Raw genomic sequence first — 15,250 nt, 5'->3', positions numbered from 1 at the left:
CAGGCGTCGCTGTGTGGCCATGAAACATTACTTACAAAACAGGCAGCCAGCCCAGTGGCTGTAGTTTGCAGGACCCACCCCCACCCCCGTATCTTCAAACGTCTCCTAAAGTAGGGTGATCGTCTACTCGTTTCTCCCCCAAAATTCTCCCAGTTTTAGCTTTGATAGTCACACGTCCTGGCACTCAGTCCCAGGCAAACCAAGACCATTGGTCACCTTACCAAAGGGATGGTGCCACCTGTGGTAAAGAACATCTCTATAAATATTTGTCGAATGAATGCATGGGCAGTGTTTGGGGGAACGCCAATCAAAGTAGGCCCTCCCCTGTCCTCTTCCTCTGAACCTGCTCCTTGGAGGCAGGGAGGTGAGGATCCTGAGCGCGCGTGCTTCTCCTCTCCAGGTGGGCTGCGCCATCATTGCGGGCTTTCTGCACTACCTTTTCCTCGCCTGCTTCTTCTGGATGCTGATAGAAGCCGTGATGCTCTTCCTTATGGTCAGGAACCTGAAGGTGGTGAATTACTTCAGCTCACACAACATCAAGATGCTGTACCTCTGTGCCTTTGCCTATGGGGTCCCAGGGCTGGTGGTGCTCATCTCCGCCAGCGTTCAGCCACAGGGTTACGGGACGCATAATCTGTGAGTGACACCCCCCTCTCTCCCGGAAGACCCTGCGGCCAGGGCTCCTGATGATATATATATGAACCGCAGGAAGAGCAATAACAATATGAGTTGTGTGGCTGCCATTTATTGAGCTCTTTATGTACCGTTGGTCTCAGGGCTGCCATGTACAGTAACACAGGTTGTGCACTGCACAATTTCAGGAGCCACTGTTTTCACTATTAACGAATGGTGGTCATGTAAACAGTGGACTTCATTGTAAAGTTTTAAAATCATGGACTTTGGAGCCAACTTGCTTGGGGTTGAGTCCTGGCTCCACTTACTTTCTAGCTGTGCTATCTTGGGTAAGTTACTTAACCTCTGTATGCTTCCATGTTCTCATCTATAAAATGGGGGCTAATGACAATATTTACATCACAGTATTGTTGTGAGGGTTACTTTAGTTATTATCAGCAAAACACCTAGAACAGTGTCTGGCACAGAGTAAAGCATTATACCTGCCATTATTATAACCATTATTATTACTGTTGTTTGTTTCAAAGCAAAATATGTTTGTTACATGGTTCCATGCAAGATGCTGGCAAGTACTAATTTTAAAAAACCTGTTTTTGTATTTATTTTATAGGGTATTAGAAAAAAGTTGCCGGCATACTGAACTCATGATTTCACAGACATAATTCCATTGTATAAGTAACAAAAGTGAGTCAGTTTTCAGGGGGAAAAATTAGGTAAATGATAGGACAAGCAGTATGTGGATAGGGCAGACTCACTGTTATTTCATTTAATCCTATGACATACCCTTGAGACAGTGTTGCTGTTCTAATTTACAGATGAGGAAACTGAGGCTCAGAGAGATGAAAGACTTTCTCACTATGACAGTAAGAAAGGCACAGCATGAAAACATGAATCTGGTTCTTTCCAATCCCAGGGCCCCCATTTATCACCCCGTGCTATAGGAACTTTGCTGTGCTGTGTCCGGGCATTAAATGTCCAGGTTTCCTCCCTGTCTGCCAATACTTCAAGAAAGGTCATGAGATAAGGGGTAAGAGAAAGGAATTCAAATTAAGTGATCACCCATCATAACCTAAATCCTGTAAGTTTTACAACCATATTATCTCTGTTACTTCTCAACAAAAATCCTGTGTTAACACTAGGGGTCTTCATTGTGTACAGTATAAATACTGTCCCCTGGATTTGTGCAGTGCACAACCTGTGCTGTTGTACATGGTGGCCCTGAGACCAATAGTACATAAAGTAATAGCTTAATAAAGGGGAGCTACAGAGGAAATTGAGGCTCAGCCTAGTTACGGAACTTGCCAGGGTCACATAGCTAGGAAGTGTCCAAGCTGAATTCAGGTCTGACTGCCTGGTCAGGAGATGGTGGTGACAATGCAAGGTTGCCATGATGACGTGCCTGATGTTTTTGTAGGTGGTATAAGCTCTGACAGGCAAGAGAAGGATGATGGCATGTGGGAGCTGGGAAGTTCACGGAAGGCTTCCTGGAGGAGGTAGACCTTGAAAGGGCCTTGAGCTCTATTGAAATGTACACAGGCAAAGAGGAAAGGGAGTGGCAACAGAGGTGAGGACATAGGTGAGGGGGAGCTCGAGCTGTGTTTGGAGAACAGATGGACTGGACTGGAAGGAGGGGAAACTAGGTTGGACATGACATTTGAAGAATTCCTTGTAGGCAGAGGGAAACAGTTTTAGAAGAGAATAGCATTGACAAGGATTTGAGATGACCTCTGGAAGTACTAGGAAAGTAGTGGGGAAGTGAGACAGCGAAGACAGGGAGCAAGTGCGGGGTGCATTCATGAGCAGGCACTGCTGTGAGTGACGGGGGGGGGGAGGGTTAATGCCTTGAGTACCAGCGGGAGACAGTGTAGAGTGTGCACCACTGTTACCCCATCTAAGAGGTGGGGGAGCTATTGTATTTATCCACCAACTTCCTCTCACCAGCCAATGATGGAGAGCTATACCCAGGAAAACAAATTTTCAGCACTTTTATTCTGATGCCCCCAGGCAGAGAGCCAGACACTGACAGGAAACTGGCCAGTATTTACGGGAGTGGTCATTCACCAAAGGGTAGGGACAGTGTCTTCTCGTATTGCAAACATTTTCTCGCCATGTATCACTCTACTACTGGAGAGTCACATGCCAAGGAGATAACATGTGGTTGGCCAAACTTGATTATTTTCCTTCTTTTGTGGAGGGAGGAGTACTTCTGCTAAAGGAATATTGGGGTGCCATTACTGAAAGTGGTGGCATGGTTGCTGGGTGGGGAAAACAGCAAATTCTTACTAGAGGCATGATGGAAAGAGGCAGTACACTCTTTCTTTCTTCCTTCCTTCCTCCCACTTCTCCTTCATTTTTCATATTTATTTTTAAAAGTTTTTGTTATATAATTGACATACAACATTATATTAGTTTCAGGTACACAACATGATTCGATATTTATATGTATTGTAAAATGATCACATCATCATCATAAGTCTAATCTGTCACCTCACCTAGCTACAGAATTGTTTTTCTTGTGAGGAGAAATGTTAAGATTTACTTTTTTTAGCAACTTTAAAAAATGCACTATCGCATTATAATAATATATATAATTGCCATGCTGTAATTACACCCCCAGGACTTATTAAGTTTATAACTGGAAGTTTGTAGCTCTTGCCCCCCTTCACCCATTTTGCCCACTCCCACGCCCCACCTCTGGCAACCACTCATCTGTTCTCTGTATCTATGTGCTCAGTTTTTGCTTTTTTAAGATTCCACATATAAGTGAGATCATATAGTATTTGTCTTCCTGTGACTATCTCACTTAGCATAAGGCCCTCAAGTTCCATCCATATTGTTGCAAATGGCAAGATCCTTCCTTTCAAGTGTGGAATGCCTTGACCATGCAAAGCTTCGTACTGAGTGCTGGGTATTCAGAGATAACAAAACATAAAATGTCCAAATTCTCGTGCAGCTCATACTCTAGTAGGGGAAGATGGACAATTGACCAGTAAATGAACAACTGAACAAGATATTTATGATACTGATAGATGCTATATATATATATAAAAAAAAGTAGCAGGCTCTGCTAGATAAGGGCCAGGAGTTAGGGACAGTATACTTAGCTAGGGATAGTCAGGAGTGGCTTTTCAGAGGAGGAGACATTTGAGTTGAGATTTGAATGACAAAGTGTGCCAGTGGAAAGTTCTGGAAAGAGGGAAATGGGGTTATAAAGGTTATAAATTGAGCATGGGCTCTACCTGGAGTACTAAGTGAATCTTTCAGGAATATTTATGGCAGGAGGGTCAGAAAGTATTTGCTAAGTTCCAAAGAAAACTGAAATGTGACTTGTCCCATCATGAGCATTTTCATCTCCGTCTTATCTCCCAATATTCTCTTCCATTAGTGTGTTTGGCAGGGCATGAGTAATTAATTCTAAGGTCAAGGCTCTGAGACAAGCACAGACTTCTTCTGTTTCTCTCCATAGCTGCTGGCTGAATACGGAGACAGGGTTTATCTGGAGTTTCCTGGGGCCAGTTTGCACAATCATACTGGTAAGCAAGTTGCTTGATGCCATGGGTTCTGGAGGAGGGACCTGACCCAAAGGATCAGGAAGAGCCAATGGAAGTTGCAGAGCCGAAGTCACTTGTGCCTCTATCATGTTCTCCCTTTTGATCCTTCATTCTTGAGATTTCCAAGTTCAAGCCTAATTTCTTTGACTCATGATTCTTTCTATGCAACAGGTAAATCCCCTGGGAGGGACCACAGTCTTCTTTGTCCTTTGTTTCAGTAAGAATGGGTCTCTCAATCTCTTCTGAGCACAGATGTTGAATGAGAGAAAAGGTAGAAAGATTTTCCCCCCAGCTTTTTTGAGGTATAATTGCAAATAAAAATTGTACATGTTTCAGGTGAACAACTTGATGTTTTGATATAGGTACCCATTGTTAAATGATCAGCACCATCAAGCTAATTAACATTTCCATCACCTCATATAGTTACCTTTTTTTTGGTGTTTTTTTTTAAAGATAAATTTCTTGAGTTCACATTGGTTAGTAGCATTATACAAATTTCAGGTATACAACATTATAATACGACATCCGTTGCTCACCACCAAAAGTCTAGTTTCCTTCCATTACCCTATATGTGACCGCCTTTACCCAATTCGCCCTGCCCCTACCCACCCACTTCCCCTCTGGTAACCACCATTCTGTTGTCTGTGTCTATTTAGTTTGTTTTTGTTATGTTTTGTAAGTTTGTTACTTTTTGTTTCAGCTATTGCCTGTGACTGAACTATGGTTTTTGTCCTTTTCCGTCCGACTTATTTCACTAGCATAATACCCTCAAGATCTATCCATGTTCTGGAAAATGGCAGGGAGAACACTTAAAATCTACCCCTTTAGCCAATTCTAACAATACGACAAAATGTTAACTGTAGTCACCATGCTTTACATTAGCTCTCCAGAACTTACTCATCTTGCATTACTGAAACTTTGTGACTTTAGACCAACATCCCCCCAGTGCTCTCCCCCCAGCCCCTGGCAACCACCAGTCTCCTCTGGGAAGCCTGAGCACTGTCTCCTTGCCTCCTTGCCTCCAGTCCAGATTCTACAGTCCTGCAGATGATGTTTCTTCTGACTCATGGTGTCTTGTTTCCTTGTGTCACTTGTAATTGTTGATTGTGAGTTCATATTTGACCATTCTAAGTCTTGGGAATTCTTGTAGTTGTGTTCTTTCAGAGGGTTTTTCTCTGACCTCTATCATATTTGGATGGGCATGTATTAGTTTCCTAGGGCTGTCAGAACAAAGTATCACAAGCTGGGTAGCTTAGAACAACAGACTTTAATTGTCTCAGTTCTGGAGGCCAGATGTCTGAAATCAAGGAGTCGGCAGGGCCAGAATCTCTCTGAAGATCTTAGAGAAGGTTATGTTCCAGTCTTCTCTCCAACTGCGAGGCTTAGGCTTGTAGAGGTCTGTCTTCTCCCTGTGTCTCTTCATCATCTTCTTTCTGTGCATGTCTGTCTCTGTGTCCAAATTTCCCTGTTTCAGAAGGACATTGTATGGATAAGTGATATGGATAAGGGCCCACCCTTATGACCTTGTTTTGATTTGATAACCTCTGTAAAGATCCGATCTCCAAGTAAGGTCACATTATGGTCCTGGGGGTTAGGGACTCAACATATCATTTTGGGGGACACAATTTAACCCATAACAGGGCACTGATCTTGATTCTAACTTCCCAGGTGCATCCAGTGGAAATAAATGAGTATCACCCAAATGAGAACGAGCAAAGGTTATTTATTTGGAGATTGCTATAGTAAGGGAGCCAGCCACCATCACTTGCATTTGTTAGAGACTCAAGAGCAGGCAAAGGAGTGAGAAAGCTTTACAGAGGAAAAACGGGGAAGCTTCAGGTATGCCCTGATTGGAGGCTTTAGGGAACCCTACAGGTGGGCTAACTAAAAGCAGGGCTTTCTATGTAATTGGTTAGGCATATTGGCTTTCTGCTAAGTTAGAAGCAGGGACAGAAATTAGAGAGGCTATCAATTATTAATCAAGTCCCAGTCATTTTGGGTTAGTTGCTATAGGAGTTATTGTTGGGCTCCCTGGAGTGGTTACTACAGGCCGTGGGTCAGACTTCTGCTTTTAAAGATGGTCTGGCCATTGTCTGTTTGATGACCAAAATTAATTTTAGATTGTAATTAAAAATAAAAAGCATTTATTTGAACAAAAGGAATTGCAGCCCAGGAGATACAGATTCAGGTAGCAACCTGGGGAAGAACAAGGAAAGGCAGGGTTTATAAAGGTAAAAACCAGAAAGTGTAATTCTTTTCTGCAAAGGAAGGGTTGCTGGCTAGGTTTAACAAGGTTTGGTTAGTTTCAATACACAAACAAGGAGGGTGAAAACTACAAGGAGGAGGTCAAGTCCATAGGTGTCCATGTAGCAGTTGTTGTTCCAGGATGTTTATTGCCTCAGCCTTGAGCTGAGTTTAGCAACAGGTTAGCAACAGAAGAGCAGCTCTGAGAATTGAGGCTCAAGATGTGCAGAGGCCCCACTTCCAGAATAGCCTCCCAACTGTATTTTAAATGGGTCTCTTATCAATGCTTGCTCCGTTTTTTTCTCCCTTAAGTTTGTATATCCAGTCTCTCAATCCTTTCTGCTTCACTTTGTAGGTCAATTCCATCCTTCTGTCTTGGACGTTATGTATACTGAAGCAGAAGCTTTCCAGTGTCAATGCTGAAGTTTCAACTCTCAAAAACACCAGGTGCACTCTCCCTTATTTCTTTCCTCTCCTTTTCCCAGTCTCTCTTTCTCCTTCCCACAAATGTTCACTGAGTACCTTTTGTATGCCTGGTCCTGTGCCTAAGACAGAACAGCACAGTATCTGCATCTGGGGACTCAAACTCCAGGTCTGCCACTTACATGCTGTGTGACCTTAGGCAAGTTATATAACCTCTCTGAAACTCAGTTTCCTCACCTGTAAAATGGGGATATTAATATTGTGCACTTTATGTGGCTTATGCAGCATTTACCACAGTTACTCGGGAGAGTGTTTCATATATTGAACCTAGTAATACATTTTCTAGTTCTTCCGTGCATACTTATGTGTGTGTATTTACAAAAGCAGAATCATACTATTTTGTTTTTATTACCATTTTTTCTCTAACATGTCATGAATATTTTTTAACTTAATTAGAAATTCATCAACAGTCTTTTTTTTCCATAGCATTTCAGTGTAAGGGCACAGAACAACTTATGTAAATCATCCCTTATTCCTGGATATTTAAGTTGTTTCTGGGTTGTTTTGTTTGTTTGTTTTTACTATAAACAATACTGTCTTGAATATGCCTTTAGGTAAATCTTTTTCCATGTCTGGGGTTATTTAATCATAACAGTAGGCATGAACTTTCCTAAATCAAAGGGTAGGTTGGATTGTAACACATTTTGTATATATTGCAAATGGTTTTCCAGAAAATTTGTTTCCATTTATAAGAGTGCTTGTTTACCTGCAGCTTTGCCAGTACTGGAATTTATCATTTTTGCTGTATTGTTTTTATGGATTTAATAGGTGAAATATACTTTCTCATTACTTTAGTTTCATATATCTTATTTTATCTTGTAGATGTGGGGCTTTTTCAAATTCTTATAACCTCAACCAATAGAGATCTGAGGCTATAAAACAATTAAAAAGTGTATTGGGGTCTTAAAGTATTCAAATCTGGAAGACACAGATTCACGGGAAAACCTGAAATGTGCTACAGGGAGAACAAAGAAAGGCAGGCTTTGTAAAGACAAAAACCAGAAAGTATAATTCTTTCTTGCAAATGAAGGGTTGCTGGCTAGGTTAACAGGGCTTGTTAGCTCCAATACGCAAGTGAGGGAGGTGAAAACTAGAATGAGCTCAAGCCCATAGGTGTCCACAGAGCAGTTGTTGTTCCAGATGTTTATGCCTCGGCCTTGAGCTGAGCTTAACAACAGGTTAGCAACTTAAGAGCAGCTCTGGGAACCGAGGCACAAGACATACAGAGGCCCCTCTTCCTGAGTTGCCTCCTGTCTGTATTTTAAGTGGGTCTTTTAGCAATGCTTGCTCCATTTCATGTTTCCCATTATCAGACCATTTGTGTTTCTTAACTTCACTCAACTAGTGTTCATTTTAAGAAGCTACCCAAACCTGATTATATCCATTGGTAACCTGATGATATCCATTGCTTTGTGTGTGTGTGTGTGTGTCAGTGTCCAAACCCTCATTCATCTTAAATATTTTTTCTAAAAAATATTTTTAAAAAGTTAATGCAAAAAGTCAAAGTTAATACATCCAATGGTTAAGAAAAATTAAGCAGTGTAAAAGGGAACACATAAAAGAAATTCTTTCTTCCCTTACCTCTCAGGTCCCCAGACCTCTCTCACCTTAAGCAACCATTATCACCGGAATTGAGCTTCCTTCCAGAATATTCTATACTTACACATCCACCTCCTTTTACGTGACAGGATAGTCTACATATCATTCTACACTGTTTTTTCCACATAACATATAGCTTATTTCGTATCGATACTTAAAGTTAAAAACTATTAATCAAAGTGCTTATTTTGCATCACACACTGTTCTAAGCCCCGTTAGGATCCTGTCATTTCATTATTTAATCTGTAAAAGAAGCAATACCGACGTGTAGGTATTGTATTATTATGTTTCAATTTGAGGAAACTGAGGCACAATGAGGTTAAGTAACTTACTAAGGCTTGTCAACCGATGATCATTGGCGTCAATTCAACACCAACAGGAATCTCCAGTTTGGGGTGTGGTAAAGAAGGAAACTTTATTCAGTGCAAACAGCTCAACTGTAATACAGCATGGCTGTGAGACCAGCAAGACAATGAAATAGCTCCGTTGTGTTACAGCTCAATTATGAAGCAGCATAGCTGTGGAGTAGCATAGCTGTAAGGCGGCCCTGGCGGGAGGACCCCTCCAGCTAGACTACTGTGTTCTGCTCTGCTCCACTCTGCTCTGCTCCACTCTGCCCTGCGCAACTGAGATGTCTTGGTTATTTCCGTCTCTACTCAGAGAGACACAGTGTTCAGTGGAAAAGGAAAGCATGCTCCCTGAGCCAGGCCAGAGCTGACTTACATAGGGAGAAGTCCCTGCCCCTGGTCCCTGATTGGTCCATCCTCATGCAAATGAGGACTCCAAATCCTCACAGTTTGATTGGTCCAAAAGGCACTGATTGGTCAGAATGAAGCCGCTCTGATTGGTTGGTCAAGATGGTGATGGGGGTATATAGCTGTGCAGTTGAGATTGGATGGGTAGAGCCTCAGTCCTATTAGTTGAAATACAATTTCAGGAAGTCCTTTATAAAGGCTGGCTCAGATGGCAGGAACACAGAACAGGCAGACAGTTCAGTGCAGGCTTTTCCCTGAAGTGTAATTTGCACGAGAGGCCCATGTTTAGAAACCGCTGCTAGGCTCTGCTTTTAAAATTGAGCCCAATTAGCCATTAGGAGACCTTCTTGGTAGGTGTCTTCTTTCTCAGGGTACACAGGCTACAGGTTAATAAATGGATCAGTCAGAATTTATTTGCAGACAGTCTGACTCAGAGCTTGAACCCTTATTCACTATAGTTTATTGTCACTGTTATCTCATTTTAAGAAATGGTTTTATAATTTCTGCCTCTGCGGATTTGCCTATTCTGTACATTTCATATAAATGTAATCATACATTATGTGGCCTTTTGTGACCAGCTTCTTTCACTGAGTGTCATGTTTTCAAGTTTCATCCATGTTGTAGCGTGTCAGTGCTTCACTCCTTTTTATGGCTAAATAATATTCCATTGTATGGATGGGACCATATTTTATTTATCCATTCATTCACCTGTTGATGGACATTTGGATTGTTTCTAGTTAGGTGAGGGGAAACTGAGAATGACTGCTTAATAGGTTTTCTTTTTGGAGTGATAAAAATGTCTTGGAACTGGATAATAGTGATGTTTGTACAAAATTGTGAACGTGCTAAGTACCACTGCATCACACACTTTAAATGGATAAATGGTGAATTTTATGTTATCTGAGTTTTACCTCAAAACAAGGGCTTTATAGTATTTAATAGTATTGCTTCACTGTTCATTTAACATATCCCAAATTCATAGCCTTTTTTCACTATAAACAATATTGCATTAACTACATGTGTCCACACATCTTTGTGTCCAAGTGTATTTTAGATACACCACCGTTTCAATGCCTGTAGGATTCACTTTCCCTACCTCTAGGCTTGGAGACTCTGCCCCATTTTTATTCCCACCCAGGTGGCGGGTCACAGGGTGGCAGCCTCGGACCATTCTTGGGAGCATGGCCCCTAAGGACAACAGCCACCTGGCAGCACCTTATTCTCTGCAAATCTTCTCCCCCAGGTTGCTGACATTCAAGGCCTTTGCCCAGCTCTTCATTTTGGGGTGCTCGTGGGTGTTGGGCATTTTCCAGATCGGACCTGTGGCCAGTGTCATGGCCTACCTGTTCACCATCATCAACAGCCTGCAGGGGGCCTTCATCTTTCTCATTCACTGTCTGCTCAGCCGCCAGGTACGAAGCTATTGTACTCCCGACCCCTAACTCCCTCTCTTTCCAGGGGACATGCCTGTGCCCACACACGTCCTGCATCTGGGAGTGACTCATCTCCTGTGTTCTGTGTCCACCTCCAGGTACGGGAAGAATACTGGAGATGGATTAACAGGAAGACCAAAGCCAGGTCACAGTCCCAGACCTCAGGGATCTTACTGTCGTCCATCCCCTCCACTTCCAAGACGGTGAGAGACAGCGTTTGATGCATGTTCTGATTGAACGGAATGCCTGCTTCTTAGCAGTATCACACACCGCTGTGCATTGAGTACATACTGTGAGCTAAGCATGTCCATGTGCATTAGCTTATGTATTAGTGTGGGGTTCGGGAACCAGGCTGCTTGGGTTTAAATGCCAGCTCTTCCCCCTTAGTAGCTATGTAACCTAAAAAACATAAAATAATGACTCATACAGATATAAAATGAACATACGTTAAGAATCTTATTCTATTCATTAATCAGTGAGGGAACCAGCCCCCTCTCCTGAGTTCTAGACGCATATGAAAAGGTCGGACAATTAAGTTCGCGAACTTTCCACCATGTACTTACACGATAGACAGTTCACGAACTTAATTGTCCAAGCTTCACATAACCAACCACCTACCAGACACCCCCACTTAAATGTCTACTAGACGTCACAAACGTAACGTGTTCAAAATTGAGCTTCATCCCCTCACCTCCCATTTCCAAGGAAGGTCCTCTATCCTTCTGTTGCTCAGCATGAAACCGCGGAGTTATCCTTAACTCTGCTTTGCTTCTCACCCTCCAACTCCAACCCATCAGTAAATCCTGTTGACTCTTCTTCAAAATGTATCCTGAATCTGACTACTTCTCTTTTCCTTTACTGCTTCTTCTGGTGCAAGTCCTATTGTCTCTAGCCAGGATTATGGAAATAGTCTCATAAGGAGTCTCCCTGCTTCCCTCTTGCCTTTTTCCTTTCCCCCCTTTGGTCTGTTCTCCCTGCAGCCACCAGAGGGCGCATGTGAGCCCCTGAGTCTGGTCACCTCATTTCTCTGCCTATAAGACTCCGTGGCTCTCACTTACAGTAAAAGCCAAAGACCTCCTGAGGGCCCACAAAGCCTTGCCTGATCTGATTGTCTTTTCTCCCTGACCTCGTCTTCTATTAATCCACCCCTCACTTCACTTTCTTCCATCCATACCAGCCTACTCAAGATTCTTCAAACATGCCAGGCTCACTTCCTTCTTAGAAACTTTGAACTGGAAGCTCATTCTGTCTTGAATGTTGTTGTCCTGGTACTCACTTGGCCAACTCCCCCACTTCCCTCATCTCCTTCAAATCTTCGTTCCAATCATTTCTTATCAATGCTGTTTTCCTCTGACAACTCTTATTTTGTAGTGCTTCCTCCTCTTGTACCCTGCCCTCCTGTCCTGACTTTCTTTTTATAGAACTTTCCACTTTCTAGCATACTATAACTTTCTTATTTTATTATTCATGGTCTTCTATCCCCTACTAGAATGTCTTATTTTTTTCACTAATATATTCCAAGCACAAGTAACTAAGATCCAGTGGCTTAAATAAATAGAGAATTCTTCTTCTTGTAAGAATCAAAGCCCAGAGTTAGGTTGCTGGTAGTGGTATTATAAAAGATCTAGACTCTCCTGATTTTCCATTCCACTAGCAGCATGTTGGCTTTTCATCAAATTATTTTCATGGTTGCAAGATGGCTGCCATAGCCCCAGCCATCACAACCATGTTCAAGGCTGGAAGAAAAGGGATAGAGCAGAAGTGGCAGACTCTCCTTTCATTCCTTCCACTTTAACAGGAAATAAAACCTTTGCTGGAAACCCTTCAGCAGATTTCCCTTTCACCTAATTGGTCAGAATTTCATCACAGGACCATGCATAGTTACAAAATAATTTGACACATCAAGTATTTGACTTTCTAGTTTCTAGAGAAGGAGTTATCATTGGCGAAGAGATTGAGAATGCCTCTTGACACAGACAATAGTTTAGTGGTTACCAGGGGCTAAGGGGGGGTGAGGGGATGGTAGATGAGGGTAAGGGGGATCAAATACATGGTGATGGAAGGAGAACTGACTGGGTGGTGAACACACAATGGGATTTATAGATGATGTAATACAGAATTGTACACCTGAAATCTATGTAACTCCACTAACAATTGTCACCCAAATAAGCTTTAATTTAAAAAATAATTAATTAATTTAAAAAGAGAGAGAGAGAATGGCTCTTGAGTTTGTCAATGGTGCCCGCCACGCTAGGGATAATCACTGTTAACATTTTAATGTTTATCCTTATAGTCTTTGTTGCCGTATTTATCTCTCTGAATTTATAAGACCCATGCCCCTTATAGATATGACCCCTGAGATCGTATTTGTACTACTCCTGCCACTGATTCTGGTTTCTCTCTCACAGGGTTAAAGTCCTTTCTTTTCAAATATACTGTGGAGCAACATTCAAGGAAAGTAGGTGCCTGCAGGAGCCTACCCTGAAGTTTCCTCTTCCCAGCCTAATGCAGAAATACAGGATCTCGTCAGCCCCAGAACTCTGTAGGCAATTCAGAGTGTGGATGGGTGGGGAAGTCTTCCCATGGTTTCGTGTACTAGTGAGAAATAAGTTTCTGTTCCGGATGACTATTTCATCTTTCATGTTTTTGCAACTCTGACTTTCCAGAGTTTTGTGGAAATAACAGATCTCAGTGCAATGGCATGAGCAAGATAACCTGGTTACTATTTTGTTTTCTCCTGAGATCGTTGGTGCGTGTTTCCAAGGGTGCCTCTCCAGCACCTGTCATGTGCCAGACACAGTGGCCCTCAGTCAGTGACGTGCTAACTGACTGGCTAACCCTTCGACAAAGACTCCTGATTTTAAAGAAATGGTCAGTAAAACTGTAATGACAACCCCAGGGCATAAATAAAGCACATGGACATAGAGGCTACTTTGGCACAAACACTTGAAAGTTATGCTGGTGAGTAGGCGTGGTCTAGCATTTCATGGAAGGTTGAAGTACTTGACAACAACAGCCTTTGGAAAGAATTTTGGTTTTCTGGGATCTTTCAGGGAAGACATCTCCCTTCCTCCCAGAAACTCTTTTATGACTTGGCTAGGATTCACCCTATTAACAAAGTTATTGCCATCCTGCCTTGCTCTCTATCCTCCATAAAATCTTGAGTGCCAGGGAGAGAAGGAGATGAAAATTTTAAACGTAGATTCTTCCTCTCCATGACCACTCCAGTTTCTCTCTACTCAAAGTGTGGCCCAGAAATATCAGCATCACCTCGTTAGAAAAGCAGGATCTCAAGCCCCACCCCGGATCTGCTGAACCAGAACTTGCTTTTTAACAACATTCCTAGGGAATTTGTATTGTACGCGTGAATGAATGTTCTAGAATATTCTTTTTGCCATTCTGATAGCCTAGCTTGTCTTTAAAACTAGAAAGGAAAAGTCGAATTTGGGATTTTGCACCTGCCATTCCCTCTTCGTAGGACACCTTTCCTGAAAATTCAACGAATTTCTACCCTTTCTTTGAGTCTCAGCGTAGTCAATCACTTCGACCAGGAAGTATTCTTTGAATCTACTGAAGTAGGATTGGATGTCACCTTTGTATGTCCCCTAAGGCTTCATGCTTTCTACCCTATATCATAATTTCTTTTTTTCTTGGGTGTCTCCAACTTAGACTGTACACAGAACTAAGTACAGAGGATTGTGTTTAGTAGATTCTCCATAAATATGTTGAATAAAAGGGTGAATGAAGGATTACTCTCCACTTTGAAGACAAGGAAACTGAGGCTCAGAGTGGTTAAGTAACTTCCCAGCCTCACACAACCATAGGTGGCTGAACTGGGTTTTGAGCTCTTAACCGTGGAGCTCCTCTTCCAGACCCTTTGCCCATACCCAGGCTAGAAGGACGTGAGAAACGAATGCAGGAGAGCATAGTCATCTCATTATAGCAGCTGAGCCTGTCCTTAACCAGCTACCTAGCTAACTTATAGCTGACTATAGTCACCTGAGTGAGCCCAGCCAAGGTCAGCTCCTGCCCAGCCAACCCACAGACCCCAGCTCAATAATCAAGTATCACTGTTTTAAGGCACTGAGTTTCAGGAGTGGTTTGCTCTGAAGCATTTTTTGGTAGCAAATGCTCACTGATACAGAGGCCAATGGGTTGTCAACATTTCGCATTTCATTGCAACAACTTGGAGTATACAAAGAAAAGGGTTTATTCTTCACTTCCTCTTAGCTACCAGAATCTGTAAATCTACAATGTTTGAATAAAGTTCTTTCCACAGAAGACTGGCAGAAGGTTTTGTCTCTAAATAATATTACATGTTGGTCTAAAATGCAGTCTCCTGAAGGAGACTGGGTAAGGGAAGCGGGTGAGGTTGTGAGCTCCACTACAGGAGTTTTTCTTTCTACAACGTCGAGCTACACTGGGAAGTTCCTTTCCCCTGTGGTCTCACATGCCTCCACTGGAAGGAGAAAAGAAACTTAGAATAAAAACTGCATGGTTCTCAAATTCCATAAATATAAAGTGAAATAACTTTGCCCTCTTATTATCTAAA

General features: G+C 42.3%; 1 protein-coding gene across 1 annotated transcript in view; it reads left to right on the top strand.

Moving 5' to 3' along the window:
- Positions 1-14,977, top strand: part of ADGRE1 (adhesion G protein-coupled receptor E1) — a 55,473-nt gene extending 40,496 nt beyond the window's left edge. The window contains exons 17-22 of the mRNA XM_081076273.1: positions 401-636; positions 4,100-4,166; positions 6,784-6,875; positions 10,509-10,677; positions 10,797-10,901; positions 13,107-14,977. Of these exons, the coding sequence (XP_080932399.1) occupies positions 401-636; positions 4,100-4,166; positions 6,784-6,875; positions 10,509-10,677; positions 10,797-10,901; positions 13,107-13,112 (675 nt within the window). The 3' untranslated portion in view covers positions 13,113-14,977. The remainder of the gene's footprint in view (positions 1-400; positions 637-4,099; positions 4,167-6,783; positions 6,876-10,508; positions 10,678-10,796; positions 10,902-13,106) is intronic.
- The last annotated feature ends 273 nt before the right edge of the window (positions 14,978-15,250 follow it).

Source organism: Rhinolophus hipposideros, assembly GCF_964194185.1.
Source record: "Rhinolophus hipposideros genome assembly, chromosome: 16".
NCBI lineage: Eukaryota > Metazoa > Chordata > Mammalia > Chiroptera > Rhinolophidae > Rhinolophus > Rhinolophus hipposideros.
The sequence above is the reverse complement of the archived record's forward strand: the minus strand, read 5'-3'. Positions and strand labels throughout refer to the sequence as shown.